An 18,764-nucleotide genomic window follows, 5' to 3' on the forward strand; every position below is an offset into this window, starting at 1 on the left:
CATGACAGCTGTGTGCAGCATGGTAAGTGCAGTGCAAAGTCCCAGCTGGAACATGGAGATGCCTAACCCAAGGAGAGGGGTTGGTCAAGGACAGAATCTTGGTGGCTCTTTACCTTCTCCCTCTGGTGGTCAGGGGCTGCCTCTGCTGTTCTTCTCCTTGCCACAGAGTAGGACAGAACACTGGTCACTTAGAACACAGCTGATCATCTCCTCCTTCCTTCCTGAAGCTCAGGGCCCAGTGCTGGGTAGCCTCACTCGACCTAACCTTGCTGGCAACCATCAAGAGGCAGACTCCGGGTCCTCTGCTTCTGTCCTTGCTTCACTGTCCTGAGACGAATGACATCACCTTTAGGGTGGGCTTACGCCCACCTGAGTTATACAAACAGCAGTGGGGACGTGAGTCAACTGCTGGTTCATATTTTTAGCTTACAGCAGGGGGAGAGTTTGTTTTGAGGCTCAGTGTTAATTTTGGAATAAAAACTCACGCCCCAGGCTGCCACCCAGAAAAGCCTTCAGTAAATCAATGATCTAATATGTGTCTGGAGGGACTGCAGGTGCTTCACACAGACTCAGAGTTAAAGACTTGGGTGTCCCGGGGTCACTAACCCATGGTTATGCCTTTGCAGGCTTTACTTGGGGGTCAAAGAATCAAGAGACTCCATAGAGCTTTGGGGCATGATGCAGATGTCCCGAGCAAATTTTTTTGTTATGGGACAGAGATGCTTCAAGGTCAATGGCACAGAAACAGAAAGAGATGTGGGTGAGAGTAAACTTGAGCTATTCAGCCGACTTGCAGAGTACAGTGTGGTTGAGATCTGTGCTCATTTGTTGTTTGTGGGTAGGAGACTTTCCTATACCCTTCTATTGGGATAGAGCCTGGCAATGCTAGCCTCTGTTTAACGTGCTCTCTACTGACCCCTGCACACTACAGGTTTGTGTTAGGCTTTCGGTACTCAGTGGGTGCTGTAGGGAGAAGCTACAGGGCCGCGTGGATGACAGGATGTTGTAACGTGCATACACTGTGCAGGCAGGCATGCTCTCCTTTTAGGAGTGCATGGCTGGTCACTGAAGAACTTCCCACTGTAGGCTACAGGATCAATACAAAGCTCAGAAAGCTCATGGAATCTATGAGGCAAAATGAGAGAGAGCTGGAGGCCACTCAAGTCCTTGTCAGGGATGGGCAGTTCCTGCCTCTAGGGAATTATCAAAGACTTAGGAGTTACTGTAGCTTCCTGCCTGGGGGTTTGGTGATCAATGCCAGCTTCATAATCGTGAAGGATCGGACCAAGGCTCCTCCTTGTGGAGGAGAAGGCTTGCAAGAAGCGGGGTCATGGGGCAGCAGGGGCAGCAAATAAGACTTGTGTGATTGCCGGGCGTGGTGGCGCACGCCTTTAATCCCAGCACTCGGGAGGCAGAGGCAGGCGGATTTCTGAGTTCGAGGCCAGCCTGGTCTACAAAGTGAGTGCCAGGACAGCCAGGGCTACACAGAGAAACCCTGTCTCNAAAAAACCAAAAAAAAAAAAAAAAAAAGACTTGTGTGATTAAAATAATTGCTTCAGTCACCCAGTTACAGCTTATTGAAGATGGGAAGGGGCATCTGTGGCTCTAGTGACCTAGGTGGTGGACAGGTCCAAAATATAAGGAAAACATGTCTTCTAATACTCTGGAGATCCTGGTCACTCCTGGTGTCACCAGGTGGTTGCTGCCGAGGTATCTGTTTAAACATAGCTCTGCCTGTCCCCAACTCTGCTTACAGTTAATTCTGAGTCCTGGGACAAAGGTTCTCACATGGTAGCCAAATGCTCAGTCTGGGAGCCAGTGACAAGGCTGTGCATCCATGAGCAGAACCAATGTCCGAACTGTCGCTTGCCGAGACTTTAAAGTAGACAGAGAAGAGAGATCATCATCTGGTGCCCTGGACGGAGATGTTGGATCAAGAACCTGTGAATCCACAGGACAAACTTGACAGATGTGAGGAGAATCCAGTGTCGCACAGAAAATAGGCGGGGATACTTTCACACGGAATCCAGAACCCTCCAGTGTCTCAGTGTATGGAACATAAAGCCAGCGGATACCTTCCATACCACACTTGGCCTCCTTGAACTCTCAGGCTAGATGAGGACCTGGGCTCTGATCTTCTGACTGAAGGATCTTGAAAGTGAGATGGGAAAGCACCCACACACTTTGGAAGGCAGCCTCGCCTTCCAAAGGGCCTCCTACTAAAGCCTCAGAGAGCAGGGACCACACAGTCAGATCCACAGACCTCAAGACCAGTGCTAGGACCCCAGGAAGTCACTGTCTCTGGTACTTCCTGCCTGAGTGAACCCACAGGGCTGAGTTGTCTGTCTCCACAGCTGAGGGCAGCCTCGCCTGCTCTGGCTGGCTCCTCTAGTCTCTCCCTGAATCTCTGCACAGCCCCGTTGAGATGGAAGCTCTTAACTGTTGATTGTTAACCGGTAATGAAAAACATGGGAGAGGCTGGAATCTGCCTTGCAAGTCTTCAGGAAAAAATAACCCAGTCTCCTTTGTTACTTCAGAATTATCATAAATCTGTCTCTTTTCTTCTTCTTCTTCTTCTTCTTCTTCTTCTTCTTCTTCTTCTTCTTCTTCTTCTTCGTCTTCGTCTTCGTCTTCGTCTTCATCTTCTTCGTCTTCTTCTTCGTCTTCTTCGTCTTCTTCGTCTTCGTCTTCGTCTTCTTCTTCTTCTTCGTCTTCTTCGTCTTCGTCTTCTTCTTCTTCTTCTTCGTCTTCTTCGTCTTTGTCTTCTTCTTCTTCTTCTTCTTCGTCTTCGTCTTCGTCTTCGTCTTCGTCTTCTTCTTCTTCTTCTTCGTCTTCTTCGTCTTCGTCTTCTTCTTCTTCTTCTTCTTCTTCGTCTTCTTCGTCTTCGTCTTCGTCTTCTTCTTCTTCTTCGTCTTCTTCGTCTTCGTCTTCGTCTTCTTCTTCTTCTTCGTCTTCTTCGTCTTTGTCTTCTTCTTCTTCTTCTTCTTCTTCTTCGTCTTCTTCTTCTTCTTCTTCTTCGTNTCGTCTTCTTCGTCTTTGTCTTCTTCTTCTTCTTCTTCTTCTTCTTCGTCTTCTTCTTCTTCTTCTTCTTCGTCTTCTTCTTCTTCTTCTTCTTCTTCTTCTTCTTCTTCTTCTTCTTCTTCGTCTTCTTCTTCTTCTTCTTCTTCTTCTTCTTCTTCTTCTTCTTCTTCTTCTTTCTCCCTCTCCCTCCCTCTCCCTCTCTTTCTCCCTCCCTCTCTCTCTCTCTCCCTCTCCCCCCCCACCTTCCTTCTCTCCCTTCCTCTGGGTTTCCTTCGTACCAGGATGCCATCACATTCACAGGGTAGCCCAGGATGACCCAGACATACCTCTATCCACACCTAAGAGCATGGCAGGCCCTGGATCACTCTGTGTTTTAGTTGCTTCTCTTGTTCCTGAGACAAAGCACCTGACAAAGGCAGTTTAAGGAAGGGAGAGTTGGCTGTGGCTCTCGGTTGGAGGGTTGGAGGGACACAGTCCATCATGGTAGGGAAGACAGAATGGCAAGGCAGCTGTCCACACTACACCTGTAGTCAGGAAGCTGGTGCTCAGCTCGCCTTCTCCTCACTCCATGGGGTGGTGCCACCCACTCACCTTACCTTCACTAACCCTGTACAAAGTCCCTCACAGACAGGTCTAGTGTTCCCAGGATGAGAGTCTAAGTCCCCTCAAGCTGGCAATGATGATTAGCCACACACCCTGGTGATGTTACCCATCTAAATGTTAAACCAGATTTGCTATCCAATAGCCTCTGTTTAGACTCTTCCACCTCCAGCTGTGGGCCCTGGGGCAGATTCCTTAACCTCTCTGAGTCTTGCTTCTATAAAAGAGGGTGAGTGTCACTAACCCCCTGGTTTGAGCTTAAGCATAGGAAATGCTCAGTGTTGGCTCCTGAAGCTCAGCTGTCAGATGCTGCCACTAAGGTCAATATTGAAGGGTCTTCCCCTCTCCTAGTTCCCTGGGGGCTCTGTGAGTGCTACAGCTGCCTCTGCTTGGACTCGGCATGTGTTCTGGATGCCAGAACTCTTTCCCTTAGAGATTGCATCCCACAACCTGCAAGTGCTAAGAACAGCATAGAGGAGAGACCCAGGGAAGAAACGGCTAAGGAGAAGGAAAAGGACCACACTTCCCGGTCAGGGTGTGATCTACAGTCCTCAAAGGACAGTGGTATGGCCAGCCCCTAGGGCTACTGTGTCAAAGTGAGGACAACTTCTGCTCTCACCACCGTGTGATCCCTGTTGTGAATTAAAAACACCAAGTCTGGGCCCTGTAAGGTACCTGTGGAAGATGGGAAGAGAACTCAGTAGTTCCCAGGTGCTGACTAGGTACTTTCCCTCAGGCCTTGTCATGACTGAAGAACCTGTCCTCAGAATATAATCACCAATCTGTCAAGGCTCAGTGGCCAGCCCTTGCTGCAGCCTGAGACAAAGCCAAACCACCACCCTGGCTACCCGTGCCTCAGCAGTTTGGTTCTGCTTGGATAGGTGTCCTGTAAGCTCCAGCCCTTCTCGCTCCATGAGTCTATCTGGAAGAACCCATGAATGGAACATCCTACCTCTTAAAACACTTACACCTCCTTCCAAGTCCTTACAATGTCTCCTCCCTCCATGACCTGACAATGTTTTTCTCCCTCTCATAGATCGTGGCCGCCATCCTTGCCATCGCTGGCATTGTCATGATGACCTACGCCGATGGCTTCCACAGTCACTCAGTCATTGGCATAGCCCTGGTGGTGGGCTCTGCTTCCATGTCAGCCCTTTACAAGGTAGGCACAATGAATGTACCTTTGCAGCAGGTCTGGGCATAGCAGAGCTCTGGGACTCACAGCCTGTCACTTCAGACATTCAGGATGGTGTGTGGGCTTCTAAAAAAGAGTATATATTTCCTGTATGCAGGGTCCAGGCAGGCAGCTGAGAAAGACCGGTTCCCTGGACCCATCCATGCTTGTGTCTGATGGGACATGGAGACTGGATTATGTGTATGGCTTTGTTATATAACTCAGTGGCTGTGTGATTTGGGGAGGGGGGCACCAAGCACTATGAGTCCATGACGGTTCAAACACTACTTGTGAAATAAACACACAAAAGTATCTTTGGCAAGTGCTCGACAGAGTGGCTTATGTCTTCCATGCCATCACTCACAGAGGTAGGAGCATTGCCACAAGCTTGTCTTGAGCCTTTGCCTCAGAAAAGAAAAACAAAGTTTTGACAAATATTAGACGTCGTTGGAAAGTACTCCCTAAGTGCCAGTCTAGAGACAACAAATGACTGTTGCATAGCAGGGTGTCCTGCTCTTATACCAATTCTGTCAGGCTCCATGCCATAGTTTCCTAGCTACTGTCTCTCCCTCTCCTCTCCTTTCCTCTTCCCTAGGTCCTCTCTCTCCTCCTTAGATAGAGAACAGAAGATGGAGACGTTTCCAGGGCTACAAAATGTCTACACACACACACACACACACACACACACACACACACACAGAGCCAATGATCACTTTCTCTAACTAGGCTCCTCCCCTGGGTAGCACTTCCTCCAGCTAGGCTCCACCCATTCTCAGGGATCTCTGCCTCTAACTACGCTCCTCCTTGTAAAGCTTCCTTGGCCTTCCTGAACAAAGCCACCAGCTGGGGACCACAAGTTTAAACACACAAGCCTGCGGGGGACATGTCACCTTTAAACCATAGCACCTGTCTAGAGGGACTACCTAGGCAGTCAAAAAGCTCTTCGCTCCTTTTCCCGATTGCCTGCAAATATGTGGGGAGCATATTAGGCAAAGGAACCATGAGGACAGACAGACAGCCACTTTGCTGGGCTCCTTATTCACAAAACAAGTTGGATAGGGCCCACGGTGATGCCTGAGTCCAGCTTCTGGCCACACAGTCACATCTGTCCTCTGTCTCCAGCCCTTTGAATATCAAAAATGATGTGCAAACAAGACTACTGCAGGAGGATTGAGTCTAGCGCAGGTCATTAAGGCCTGTGCCATTTCTACAAAGGGAGGTAAGATGGAGCAGAGACTAGCAAAGTCCCTCAATTTTGTTTCAGAGAAAACATCTTTGCAGATAAAGGCCTCTTTTTTGTGGGGTGGGGTGGGGGAATGGCTGTTTGATGTGCTGTTCACAGGTAAAACTGCTTGCCTTGCAAGCATGGGGTCCAGAGTTCAGAATCCCAGTCCTCTTGAAGTGCTAACTGGGCATAGCAACCCATCTACGATCCCAGTACATGGAAGACAGCGAGCGATGGGAGACCCTACAAGGAAGCTGGCTGGCTAAACCACCCAGATAGACAAGCTCTGGGTTCAAATAGAGACCCTGTCCCAATATATAAATTCAGGAAATTAATCCAGGAAGACACCAGTGGTCAATCTCTAAGCCTCACACCCTCAGGCACACACACACACACACACACACACACACACACACACACACAGAGAGAGAGAGAGAGAGAGAGAGAGAGAGAGAGAGAGAGAGAGAGAGAAAGTATTGTCCTGGGTCAGGATCCATTTGGAGGCTCCAGAGAGGCTGTGCAATCATGGCTGGTAGACAGTTCTCTGCATTCTAAGCATGGTGCACATAACATATAACAGCCGCGTGCAGTATGCAGGTCTATAACTCCTGGAGACAAGGTTTATGAGGACAGACATAGTTCAGCCTGAACTGCTGCTACATAGCATGTGGACTGTGAAACTCCACCAAGCCTCATCAGGCTTCACTGACAGACGAGGCAGGTCAAACCCAGTGGAACTGTGGTGCCTACCGTGCCGGCAGCCCCCAGATTTCCACATAGATGGATCTGGGTTTATCCTCACCGCCTTCTCTCTCTCTCTCTCTCTCTCTCTCTGGCAGGTTCTGTTCAAGCTGCTGCTGGGCAGCGCCAAGTTCGGAGAAGCGGCCTTATTCCTGTCCATCTTGGGTGTGTTCAACATCCTCTTCATCACCTGCATCCCTGTCATCCTCTATTTCACCAGGGTGGAATACTGGAACTCCTTCGACGACATTCCATGGGGAAACCTCTGTGGGTTTTCCATTCTCTTATTGAGTAAGTAGCAGCCGCCTGGGCAGAAGCCCCAGCAGATAGCAACAGACACAGAAGGAAAAGCCTGTGCTCTCTTGCTGTCCTGCAGTTCTCCCTCTTTTTCAAAGTCCTTGTGACTTCTTAAAAGAACACTATTTAAGGTTTTTTTTTTTTTTAAATATTTTCTTTGGGGGTGGCCTTAGAAGGTAGGGCATGTAAAAAGATGTATGCCCACATGTCCACAGGTCACACTTTCCTTGTAAGTGTGTGAGTGTATACTTACACTTATGAGTTTTGCCTGCACGTATGTGGACCATGTGATGCCTGTGGAGGTCTGAAGAAAGATCTCAGATCCCCTAGGACTGGAGTGACAGATGGTTGTGAGCCACAGTGTGGGTGCTGGAAACCAGACCTGGTGTCCTCTGTGAGAGCAGCAAGTGCTCTTAAACCCCGAGCCATCTCTCAATCCCTTATTTTTATTTTTGTTTACATGTGCATGTGGGTGAGGGAGTGAGTATATGCAGGTGTCCACAGAGGCCAGAACAGGGCGTCTGTCAGATGTCCTGGAGCTGGAGTTACTAAGCAGGCTGTGAGCTGTCTGATGTAGGTGCTGGGAATTGAACCCAGGTCCTCTGAGAGAACAACTGGCGCTCTTAACTGCTGAGCCATCTCCTTGGACTTTAGGAGGGGCTTTGCAGAACTGTGGTCATTGTCGTGGCAGTTGTCATATCAGCTGTCACTGCTGCTCTGAATAGCATAGTGGCAACAGGGGATTGGTAATGTCTCTGTTCTTCAAGAGTGATTAATTACCATTCTCATTAGCATTTCACTGCTAGGTAAAGGCTGCTGCTGGGAAGAAAAGAGACAGAGACCCTCGGGAGTTCATTCTAGTTTCATTTTGCTGCTGTGAAGGATCTTAGAGGAGGAAAGGGATTCATTCACCTGGCTACACTTCCAGATCACAGTCTAACACTAAGGGGAATCAGAGCAGAAACTCACACAGGAGCGTGAAGCAGAAACCGTGGAGGAACACAGCTTACTGGCTTTATAGCTCAGTCGCTGGGTCACACTTAGCTAGCTTCTGAAGCCCAGGACCACTTGCTTAAGGATTGATGCCGCCCACAGTGGACTGAGTCTTCTTAACATCAATTAACAATCAAAACAACCCCCCAGGCCCCGACTGACATGTCCACAGGTCACTCTGATCTTGGCAATTCTTTAACTGAGACCTGAGAATAGGCTGTCAGGTTGACAATTAAAGCTAAGGACACCTCACATCTCTTATTCAGCCACCCAGGAACAGAACCAACAATGGAGAACAGCAGAAGCTCTTTGGTCACTTTTTTTTCAGACCCATTCCCTCAGGTTCTGAAACTTGTTTTGTTTTCTCGGGTTTTTTTTAAGGTTTATTTTTATTTATTTATTTATTCATTTTATGTATGCGAGTACACTGTAGCTGTCTTCAGACGAACCAGAAGAGGGCATCTGATCCCATTACAGATGGTTGTGAGCCACCATGTGGTTGCTGGGAATTGAACTCAGAACCTCTGGAAGAGCAATCAGTGCTCTTAAGCGCTAAGCCATTTCCCTAGCCCCCTGAGACTTGTTAAAATGCTCCTCCTAATTCCAGTCCTGCACCTTCAAGAAAAAAGCTTAAGTTCATGGAATGACAGGACTCCTTGTAATGCCTACCTCCTGACTGTCCGAGAACTGAGGCCAAATGAGCCAGCACAGAAGTCAAGGATAGGACAGTTATGGGTAACTCCAGTCTTCAAAATTCTCTATTTCAGCATTCAATATTGTATTAAATTTTGGAATTGCTGTCACGTATCCCACGCTGATGTCTCTCGGAATTGTCCTCAGTGTACCTGTAAATGCAGGTAAGCATTGTTTCATGGATCTCTGCCTCTCTGTGTGTCATAAACACACCATCTCTTTGGCTTACACACACGTACACGCACACACACACACACTTTCACATATCTGTTATTACTGTGGCTGCTGCATAATGCATGTTCAACCTCTACAAAGAAAGAAGATGCATTTAGCATACTTAGTATGTAACCCTTTGTTTCATACAGTCTTTTCCCATGACAGGTTTGTGTTGTTGTTGTGTTAACTATCTTGCTGTACTTGGGATGGAACTAAGAGCCTCTTGCACACTAGGCAGGCTCCCTACCACTAAACTATTTTCAACATTCTATTTTGAGACAGGGTATGGCTAGCTTTGAACTCACTTCATAGCCCAGACAGTCTTTGAATCTGCAGTCCTCCTGCCCAGTCTCTAGGATTACAGGTGTGTGCCATCAGGCCTGATTCAGCAGAGAAACTTCAATGCCCAGTTGAGCCCAGCAGGTCCAAGGCTATCTCCATCCTAATAAAGAACAAGCCTAGGGCAGCCTAGAGCAGGAAATGAGTGAATTTTTGCAAGTGACTTTCATGAGGAGAACTTGCCACATCCGGCAGTCATGTGGAAACAGGTTGGCACTCCAGTGAGACAGGAATGTTATTTCCTTCTGCCTCCTGGACGAGAGCCAGAACCCTTTGGGTATGGGAACCCACTTTGTCCTGGGGCCTTGTGGTTGGCTCCTTTCCCTGGCTGCTTTATGCTGGCTTGAGCTTGCAATTTCCTCTCCAGAATCCTCTGCCTCATACCCTTGTAACATTGCCTCTGGACCCCTGACTCCATTAGAGAACTGGTTTCCAGAGACCCAGCCCCATATCCTATCCACAGTAGAGTTTTCAGAAACAAAGCCACTCTTGATTTTAGAGACTCTCCTGAAGTCTGGCTCCCCTCCCCGACTCCCCATGCTGTCCCACAGTTCTTTATGCCTTACCTTGATCAGACTCTCCCAGGTGCCTCGTGGCCACAGTGTGAAGAGACCTCAGAACAGTAGGCACAGCCCAGCACTGCCCACCCCATCCTAGATGTCTGAGGTCCCCATTCACCAGCCCTTTGGTCAATGTGTCTCCTCACAATTGAAGGCTGTGCCTGCCCCCTTTCGCTTCCTATTCAGAAGGAGAGAAAACGATCCATAAGACAGTACTTCAGAGCTAGGGGGATGGCTGGCATGGTGGCACACCCCTGTAATAGCAATACTGAGGAAACACAGACAGGAGACTCCCTGGGCTCATGAACCAGCTAGCCTAGCCTACTTAATGGGCTCTAAGCAAGAGAGAAACCCTATTGCAAAAAAAAAAAAAAGAGAGAGAGAGGGTACCCAAGAAACAATAGCTGAAGTGGCCCCTCATCTTTGTAAACAGCACACATGTACATACATGCATGATTACACACACACACAAACACACACAGAGAGAGAGAGAGAGAGAGAGTTACTACGAGGTGCAAACGGCACCTGAGCTCCTACACAGCTGTCAAAAAGCAGTCTAAACATGATAGGCTCCTGGAAGGCACTTCCCACACAGCAAGCACCCTTACAGCCTTGTCTTTTAATTTGGTGTTACATGGGGATATGGTAAAAGGCATGTCCCACACTAGTTTGGCACTGAGAGTTACTTTGGCCACATCCTGCAGCCGAAGATTAGTAAGGGACATTATGCATGGCTTAACTGCAGAACAGAGGGTTAATCCCATGTCAAAGGCAGGAATCCAATTCCCACCAAGAGGAGGAAGGTGAGGACCAGTGTTCTGGAACTTGGCAGAGCAGAGCAGTCACCAGCCTGCAGGGCTCACCCTGGTGTCTGCTCAGAGGACCCTGGGTGAACCATCCCCAGCCAATGAATAAACAGTTGTCAGTGTCAAACACTGAAATGTTTCTGAGAGTCCACAGGGAGACTCTGGGAGAAACTGGTTTGGGGGTGCACTGTTACCCTCTCATTCCTTCTCTGCCTCCCTGCTAGACAAAGTGGGGAGTTGGGGAGAGAATTAGGAGGAGGCAGGAAGTTGGGAGAATAACAGAGCCTAACCATGACAGAGAGGAAGAGCAACCCCCACCAGGGTGAGCGGTGGGCAGTTGCAGGGTTAGTCAGTAGTTTGCAACCTCCAATAGAAGAGAGAAGAGACCCATCTCCCCACCCCCGACCCCCTACAGCAATACTGTCTCCTGAGCCAGGCAGGCTTCAAATGAGCTCAGTCTGGCTTAGCCAAGGAGAGAAGGGAGATGCCCCCAAATAGAAAAGAAGGTGCCTTCAACAGTGGGGTTGCTCCGAGCACCGTTGTGGCTGTTAGAAGAAGGATTAGATGTTTACAGATGGATCTCAATCCATCTCCCAGTTACTCCTGTCACCTGACTGTTCATCAAGACGGGTCAGGTGTCTTTAGTGAAGCCCTTGGGAAAGGGGCATCACCTGAGGCTTAGAGCCTCACCACAGTCGATGGGCATGGATAACAAGAACTCTCCATTACAGCTTAGTATGCTGGCACACACGGGTAACCTCAGCACTCTCCATTACAGCTGAGCATGCTGGCACACACGGGTAACCTCAGCTCTCTCCATTACAGCTGAGCATGCTGGCACACACGGGTAACCTCAGCTCTCTCCATTACAGCTGAGTATGCTGGCACACACGGGTAACCTCAGCTCTTGGGAGGCAACGGCTTCAAAGTCATCTGCAGCTACTTAGTGAGCTCAAGGATAGCCAGGGCTACGCTACCTGAGACTCAAGAAACAGAAACAAAGTCGGGGGAGAGATGGCTGGGCAAAGACTCTTACCACCATGCCTGGTAACCCAGGTTAAATTACTGGGATCTGCAAGGTGGAAGGAGAGAAATGACTCCCAAAAGTTGTCCTTTGACCGCACTGTGCCCCCAATACTCACAAGATCATATGCATACACGTTAAGCAAGCAAACAAGCAAATTAAAATATATAAACGAAGCTTTTAAAAAGAAAACTCACAATTAGTATCCTAAAAGAACTGGGTCAGGTTTGTTTATCAAAGCACATACACATGTACTGAGATTAAATTATAAAATAAATGTCATGCATGACATCACAGATACTGTGAAAAGTACCTAAAATATAAATAAAAATAGTATTTTCTTCATCCTGAAACCCAAATCCCCCAGAATTAAACCCCCACCATGTCTAATTGTATGTGTGTGCTCCCAGTTACCCTTGATTTATTTTTCTCACACTCAAGTCACCAACTTATACTTGGTGCTGGATTAGATTCAGATGGCGACACCCAAGCCCAAGGCCTCAGAGGAGACAGGTGTTGAGAGATTCAGGCGGCACCGGCCTGCCCTGTCGGATGCTCAGACATATCTCCATATCCACAGACTGAGTAACCGGTGCTCTGTCTCCCACAGTGGTCGATCACTACACCAGTCAGATAGTCTTCAACGGGGTCCGGGTCATCGCCATCATCATTATCGGCCTGGGCTTCCTCCTCCTGCTCCTTCCAGAAGAGTGGGATGTCTGGTTGATCAAGTTGCTCACCCGCCTCAAAGTGAGGAAGAAGGAGGAGACAGCAGAGAGCAGCGGGGACTTGGGCACAGGTCCCCAGAGCAGGAGCAGAAGAGCCCGCCCATCCTTTGCTCGCTGAGAAAACTCCTCTAGAACTCTGGGATGCCCCCATGGTAATGTTTTTGAGGTCCATTCCTGATGGAGGAACCTCAGTTGGGTGAGGTGTACATACATGTACAGTTTTGGTAACTGCAGTAAGTTCTACGGTATTTATTGGCATGTCCAATTTGCTTGCACTTTTCCACGTCAGACCTTCCACTAAGGGTACCGATTCAAAACAGATGAGAAAAGAACCTCTCAGCGCTTCTTAAATGAATGTAAAGCGAGGTAAAATGAGCCTTGTGTCGGTCTCTTCAGAGGACAGGCAAGCTGGACAAGCCAGGGCAAAGGCTCTGCCTCTTAGCAATTGAAAGTGACATTGTGCACTGTGATTATTTTTCAGCTATAGTAGGTCATATTTTGTTTTATACCAGAACTGTATACTTAATTTTAAGGAATCTCAATGAACCAAAAGATAATTGTCAGTTAATTTGGATGGGTAGATGGATAGATGGGTGGGTGGGTGGGTGGGTGGATGGATAGATGGATGGATGGATGGATGTGTGGATGGATGGATGGATGGATGGATGGATGGATGGATAAACATATAGATGGATAGATGGTTGGTAGACAGATGGGTGGATGGGAAAGAAAAGGAAGAGAGGCGAAGCAGAAAAGGATAATGACATGAAGATAAATGGAGGACAGGCCTGTGCTGGGTCACATGATAGAAAACAGAACTCCGACCTAGCTGGTCTGGTCTCACAAGACCATGAGGAGAACTCAGTGCCTTCTACAGCATCTCTGTCCTATGTGAAGCGAGGTGACATTATATGTCACTGGCGCCGTCTTATAATTTAGATGTAGAAATCTTTAAAAACAAACAAACACAAGCTATATGTGTATATGTGTGTTTAAAAGTGACAAAGCCAGTGGCCAGTGTGTTTGGAGGGTGGTTGTGGCGGTGTGTGACATGCACAGCAGGTGCACTGTGTGGGAGGGACGGCTAGTGGCTTTCACTTCCAGACCAAGACTGAAACATTATTTACTGAGTCTGTAAGCCTTTTAAAGAAACTTTTAAGCGCCGGGCTGTTTACTTACACAATTTAGGTCTGCCGGAGACTTCTATCTGTGATAGATCTGTACAGAGGGACTGGGCTTAGAGTTTACTATTTTTGAAGTTTACATTGTTACATATAAATGGGAACCTGATTTTGAAATGGTATCATATCCTAAAGGTGCATTCTGGAACCATGGAGTCTTTCGTTTCCTGGGGGGAAGGGGTACTCATGACCTGAACTTTTTAGCCAATTATTCTCAGTTTCCATAACTTGTTTGGCCAAACAGATTAATAAAACATTTGAAACAAACAAAAAAAGCATTTAGTGTACTTTTGGTGCCTCCCGGTGACCTCCCACTAAGGGTCCTTGTGCAGCCTGCCTAGCTGCCAGAGGGAAGGTGGTTGTTGCTATGGTAACAGACATAGAAACTAAGTCTGTGGGGCTGAAGGGAAGGTGCAGCAGGAGACGAGTCAATGGTAAAACACCTGCTGTACAAGCATGTGCACTCGTGTAAACAGCTGAGCATGGCTAAATGCACACGCGTGCACATACACACATACACACACGCACACACTCACACACCCCTGTAACCGCAGCACAGTAAGGGGAAGAGGCAGGAGGGTCGTGAAGCTGTGTCTAGGCAGCTGTGGCCACAAGCTGTGAGACCCAAGTGTCTTGGGCAGAGCTTTGGAAGGCAGGGTTCCTAAAGATGGGGTCACAGCACCCATGTCTCTGTTCCAGAAAGTCCAAAAGGCAACACAGGTGGCAAGGTTGTGTCCTGTCACCTCCACCACTGAATACTTCATATAACTCAGCCTGGCAAACATTTCCCTCTATAAAGTTAACCCTATACCTGCCCTATAGCAAATGTATCTTGTCCTATCAGCTCGCTGATTTAAAACAACAACAACAACAACAAAAACCAAACAACAACAACAACAACTAGAGAGAGAGAGATGGCTCACCTATAAGAGCACTGGCTGCTCTTTCAAAGAACTCAAGTTTGGTTCCCAGCATCCACAGGACAGCCCACGACTGTCTGTAAGTCCTGTTCCAGGGGATCTGATGCCCTTTTCTGGCTTCCACAGTTACCAAGCACATGAGGTGCACATATATGCATACAGACAAGATACCCACAAACACATTTTTTTAAAAAGATAAAAGATTGGGAGCTCTCTTTCCTCCTGACCCTCTCAGACCTCCCTTCTGGCCCAGGGATCTCCAGTGGCCACCCCAGGCTGGCACTCTGACCGTTGGCTTGCTCAGCCACCACTGGAAGCTTCTTTTGCAGTAGAGGGGAACTGACATAGACTTCCATCTGGACGATGCAGAGGAGAGACGTTGGAGCACTCTGTCCTAAATCAAAGCCTTCCCCTCATGACTCAAGGATCTGTAAGGGAGATGAAAAGATTCTAAGAGCCAGGGATGATGGATATCTCCAAAGAAACTGGACTGACAGACATGTGAACCCAGAGACTTGCAGCGTGTACAAGGCCTGCCCAAGTTAAAGTTAGACAGGGTCCTAGCATTGAGAGGGGAACATAGACAAAGGCTCTCAACCCTAACAAGATGCTATCTGATACCCTTGGGCCTCAGGGCAGGCACCATGCTCACCAGTAACTGGCCAACACAAATCAAAGACCGTGGTAATTTTGTAAACTTTTTGTCTCATTTTGCTTCTGTTTAGAAACCTTTTTTGTCTAGTTGGTCAGTCTTTTGCTTGTATGGATTGTTTTTGGTTTTGTGTGTGTGTGTGTGTTTTCCTGGGGTGTTTTATTTTGTGTTCCTCCGGGGGTGGAGGGGTTGATTGCTTTTTTTTTTTTTTAAAGAGTCAGAGAGGGCATGAAGTTGGGTGAGGAGAGGATCTGGAAGCAGTTGGGGGAGGGGAAAAGCATAACTGAAATATATTGTATGAAAAAAATTTCAATTACAAAAAAAAAAAAATAAAGAGTTGGAAGCAAACACTCCACAAGGTGTCTGCACACCTATACTCAAAGCATCATTATTCATGATAACCAAAGGGTAGACGGGCACGGGTGCGTGGCTCACAGGCAGAAGTTTGAATGAGTGGATTTAGGTATGTATGCATAAACAAAATCCGGTGTGCTCATACTGTGGCGGAGAACTATTCAGCCTTAGAACTCAATAAGGGAAGCGCTCACACCTGCTGCAATACCTCTGTAGCTCGGGAGGTGCTTGAGTGGTATGAAGCAAACCCGACACAAACAGACAGGTGCCGCATGACTCTACTTTTGAGATCCTCGGGATGGTCAGATTCAACCAGAACGGAAGCAGGTGTGTGGCTCACCTATAATCCCAACTGTCAGGAGGCGGAGGCGGCAGGAGGATCACTGCAAATTGGAGGCCAGCCTGCTCTATGTAGTGAGCTCTGGGCCAGCTAGAGTATCTTAGAATCCTTCTCTCAAAAAACAAAGCAGTAACCGCCCCCCCCCACCCCCCTGGTGGTTTCAATATGCTTGGCTGCCCTGAAGCTTGCTCTTTAGATCGGCCAGAGGTCTGCATGTCTCTGTCTTCTGCCAGAAAGTGGAAAGAAGAGTGTCTGTTAAGGATTGGGGAGGACTGGCGGTTAATGGTACAGGGCTTCACTTTGAAGATGAAAAGGTTCTGGAGGCAGATGGTGGTGACAGCTTCGAGGCTTAACACTCATGACTTCACGCAGAAGAAGGGTTATATAGATATATGTTCTGAAGATGATATTTTTAAAGACGCCTACAAAATACAGGAGGTATGGCGTAAAGAGGTTAAAACTCTGCTCTTTTTGGAATACCGGGGTCCTGAGCTGAAGTGTGAGGATAGGGTGGGAAATTTAATTTTGCAAAGGAGATAACTACATGGTTTTAGCCACTGGGGATACTGGGGAAAGACTATAACAGAAAAATAGTATACCTGGGAAATATTTAAGGAAGCGGATGGTACAGAGGCCACCCCACTGGGGAAGGGCCTGCCCTCTATAGGCTAGTAGAGGTAGTACCAGCAGACCAGCTCTGTTTTGGCTTCATGTGGGTCTTCGGTGTCCTCCATCATTCTGATCTTGTATATTTGAAACGGGGTCTTTCGCTGGCTGGGCCTCACTGATTAGACTGCCTGGCGAGCTCCAGTTCTTGCAGGAATCCCTACCTACCTGTAAGAATGGAATATTAGAATCTAGCTTTTCTGCAGCAACCTCCTCCTCCTTTCACACATAGGGCAAGCACCTTACAAAGACAAAGGCTATGAGTGAGACTAGGGCGAAGAGAGAATCCCTGGGCCGGGACCTGTCGCCTGGGGAATGAGTTAGTAACAAAGCGGGTGTTGGCATTGATTTAGTGTTTCTATTGCTGGGCTGAAACACCATGACCAAAGCAACTCAAGGAGAACTTAGTGAGTTGTTTTAAGCTTACAAATCAGAGAGAATCACAAGGCAGGAGCTTGGAGAGAGGATGATTAAGGATAGAATAATTTCATAGATAAATGATTGACAGGTGGACAGATGATTGATTGTTAAATAACTGACACAGTCAATAGATAAATGATCATGAGGGATGAGAGATAATGGACAGACAAACAAACAGACATGAGCACTGTACCACAGAGCCATGTCCCTGGCCCAATTTCTTTCTTGTTTTTTGATTTGCTATTCCAAAACAAATCCCTAGCATTGCTGTGGGTTCAAGCTATGCTTGCTAACTTACCCCTTTGGGAAAACCGTATTAGAGTCATCCATTTGAGGCAACCTCTAGAAAACCCTTCTTGACATTCAAATTTGGTATCAGGGAAGGGCCATGTATCAAGCTAGTCTAACTCATCAATGCACTGAACCAGCACTAGACTAAATAGCTGCCATCTAGTCAGCCCCAGAAAGATGGGATGCAGGCAATTGGGCTTATTCTTGTAGTCATTTGCCTTGAACAGTCCAGGCTATTAGGGAAAATAGCTATATGCAGCACCTTACAAATAACAGTCTCAGATAGCCTGGGCTTCGGATGCTTTGTAGCAGTGGAGAACTCTGAAGTCCTAAATCTCCCATTCCCATCTCCCGAATGTTGGAATTATAGGTGCCTGCTACCTTGCTAGTTTAGTTTATATAATGCTGGAAATTGAACCCAGGGCTTCATACACACGAGGCAAGCACTCCACCAACTGGGCCACGTATGAAGCCCCAACACATTTTATTTTAAAGGCCGTTTTGGTGGAGTGGAGATTCTCAGGGGCACATCTTAAGCTTTTACCTCTTCTAAATTCCTGAGTCACGTATTAAATGCCCTAGCATCCCCAATAAGTGTATCACACTAATATGTGCAACGTTGTTCTCGATTTCCTTCAAATCTCTTATCCCTGTATCTTCCATGTCTTAGAGAACATAAATCTCCAAAAGCTTTAACAGTAGTAAAAATATTTTCAGAAATTTTAGTTTCTTGAAAATCAAGGTATGGCCAGACATTCCTGAGCACAACCTGAGTGAGGCAGGCAGGCTTCCCTCTTAATGGAGACTTCTTAATGAAGAAGAGGAGGATGGAGGAGGAGGGAAGGATTGTGGCAGAGAATTCGCACTTGGACCAGGTGGAGGCAAGTCGAAATGGAAAAGGAGCCACAGACACACAGGCATCCTTCAGTGTGCCACAGCCTTTGGCATGGATGGGAAATGGATGGGCAGAAAAATGCTGGGTCCAGACTGGTCTCCTCAAACCCTGGTTCAGGATCCTGATACTACCATGTGACTCCTTCCTTGTGGGGTTCCTGTTGGGGACACAGGACAAGAAGCGTGCTTCATAGGGAGAATGAAACTAACCAACCATCTAAACCTCAGGTAATTGAGCTTGTATTTCTGGAACTTTTATCAATTAAGCCAGGTCCTAAGTGCCTGCATAGCTGTTAAGTAGGAGATCTGACTGCATGTCCCAACTTCATTTTGGAAATGGTCATATGACCTAGTCTTCTATGTCCTTTTTGTCTCAGGCCTGAGCAGAGATGAGAACATTTTTCTACAGGACTAGATTAGCAAAAAAATGTCTAATGCCTGGGCAACATACCCTGTTAGTAAGCCACTGTGTAATAATAGCACTTAGGGACCAGGCAGAGGAGGAGGATGCTTGTGGTCTATTCAGACTCTATGGATACTTTGTTTCCAGTTTCCAGAGAACATTTCCCCTCAGCTGACCATATTAGTCCATACTGCAGTCTTGCAGGACACTAGCTTCATTCTGGCTG

The 18,764-nt window shown here is 47.5% G+C and overlaps 1 protein-coding gene across 1 annotated transcript in view; it reads left to right on the forward strand.

Moving 5' to 3' along the window:
* Positions 1–12,997, forward strand: part of Slc35f3 (solute carrier family 35 member F3) — a 243,123-nt gene extending 230,126 nt beyond the window's left edge. The window contains exons 5-8 of the mRNA XM_021170429.2: positions 4,658–4,783; positions 6,860–7,052; positions 8,819–8,908; positions 12,300–12,997. Coding sequence (XP_021026088.1) covers positions 4,658–4,783; positions 6,860–7,052; positions 8,819–8,908; positions 12,300–12,535 — 645 coding nt within the window. The 3' untranslated portion in view covers positions 12,536–12,997. The remainder of the gene's footprint in view (positions 1–4,657; positions 4,784–6,859; positions 7,053–8,818; positions 8,909–12,299) is intronic.
* The last annotated feature ends 5,767 nt before the right edge of the window (positions 12,998–18,764 follow it).

Source organism: Mus caroli, chromosome 8, assembly GCF_900094665.2.
Source record: "Mus caroli chromosome 8, CAROLI_EIJ_v1.1, whole genome shotgun sequence".
Taxonomy (NCBI): Eukaryota; Metazoa; Chordata; class Mammalia; order Rodentia; family Muridae; genus Mus; species Mus caroli.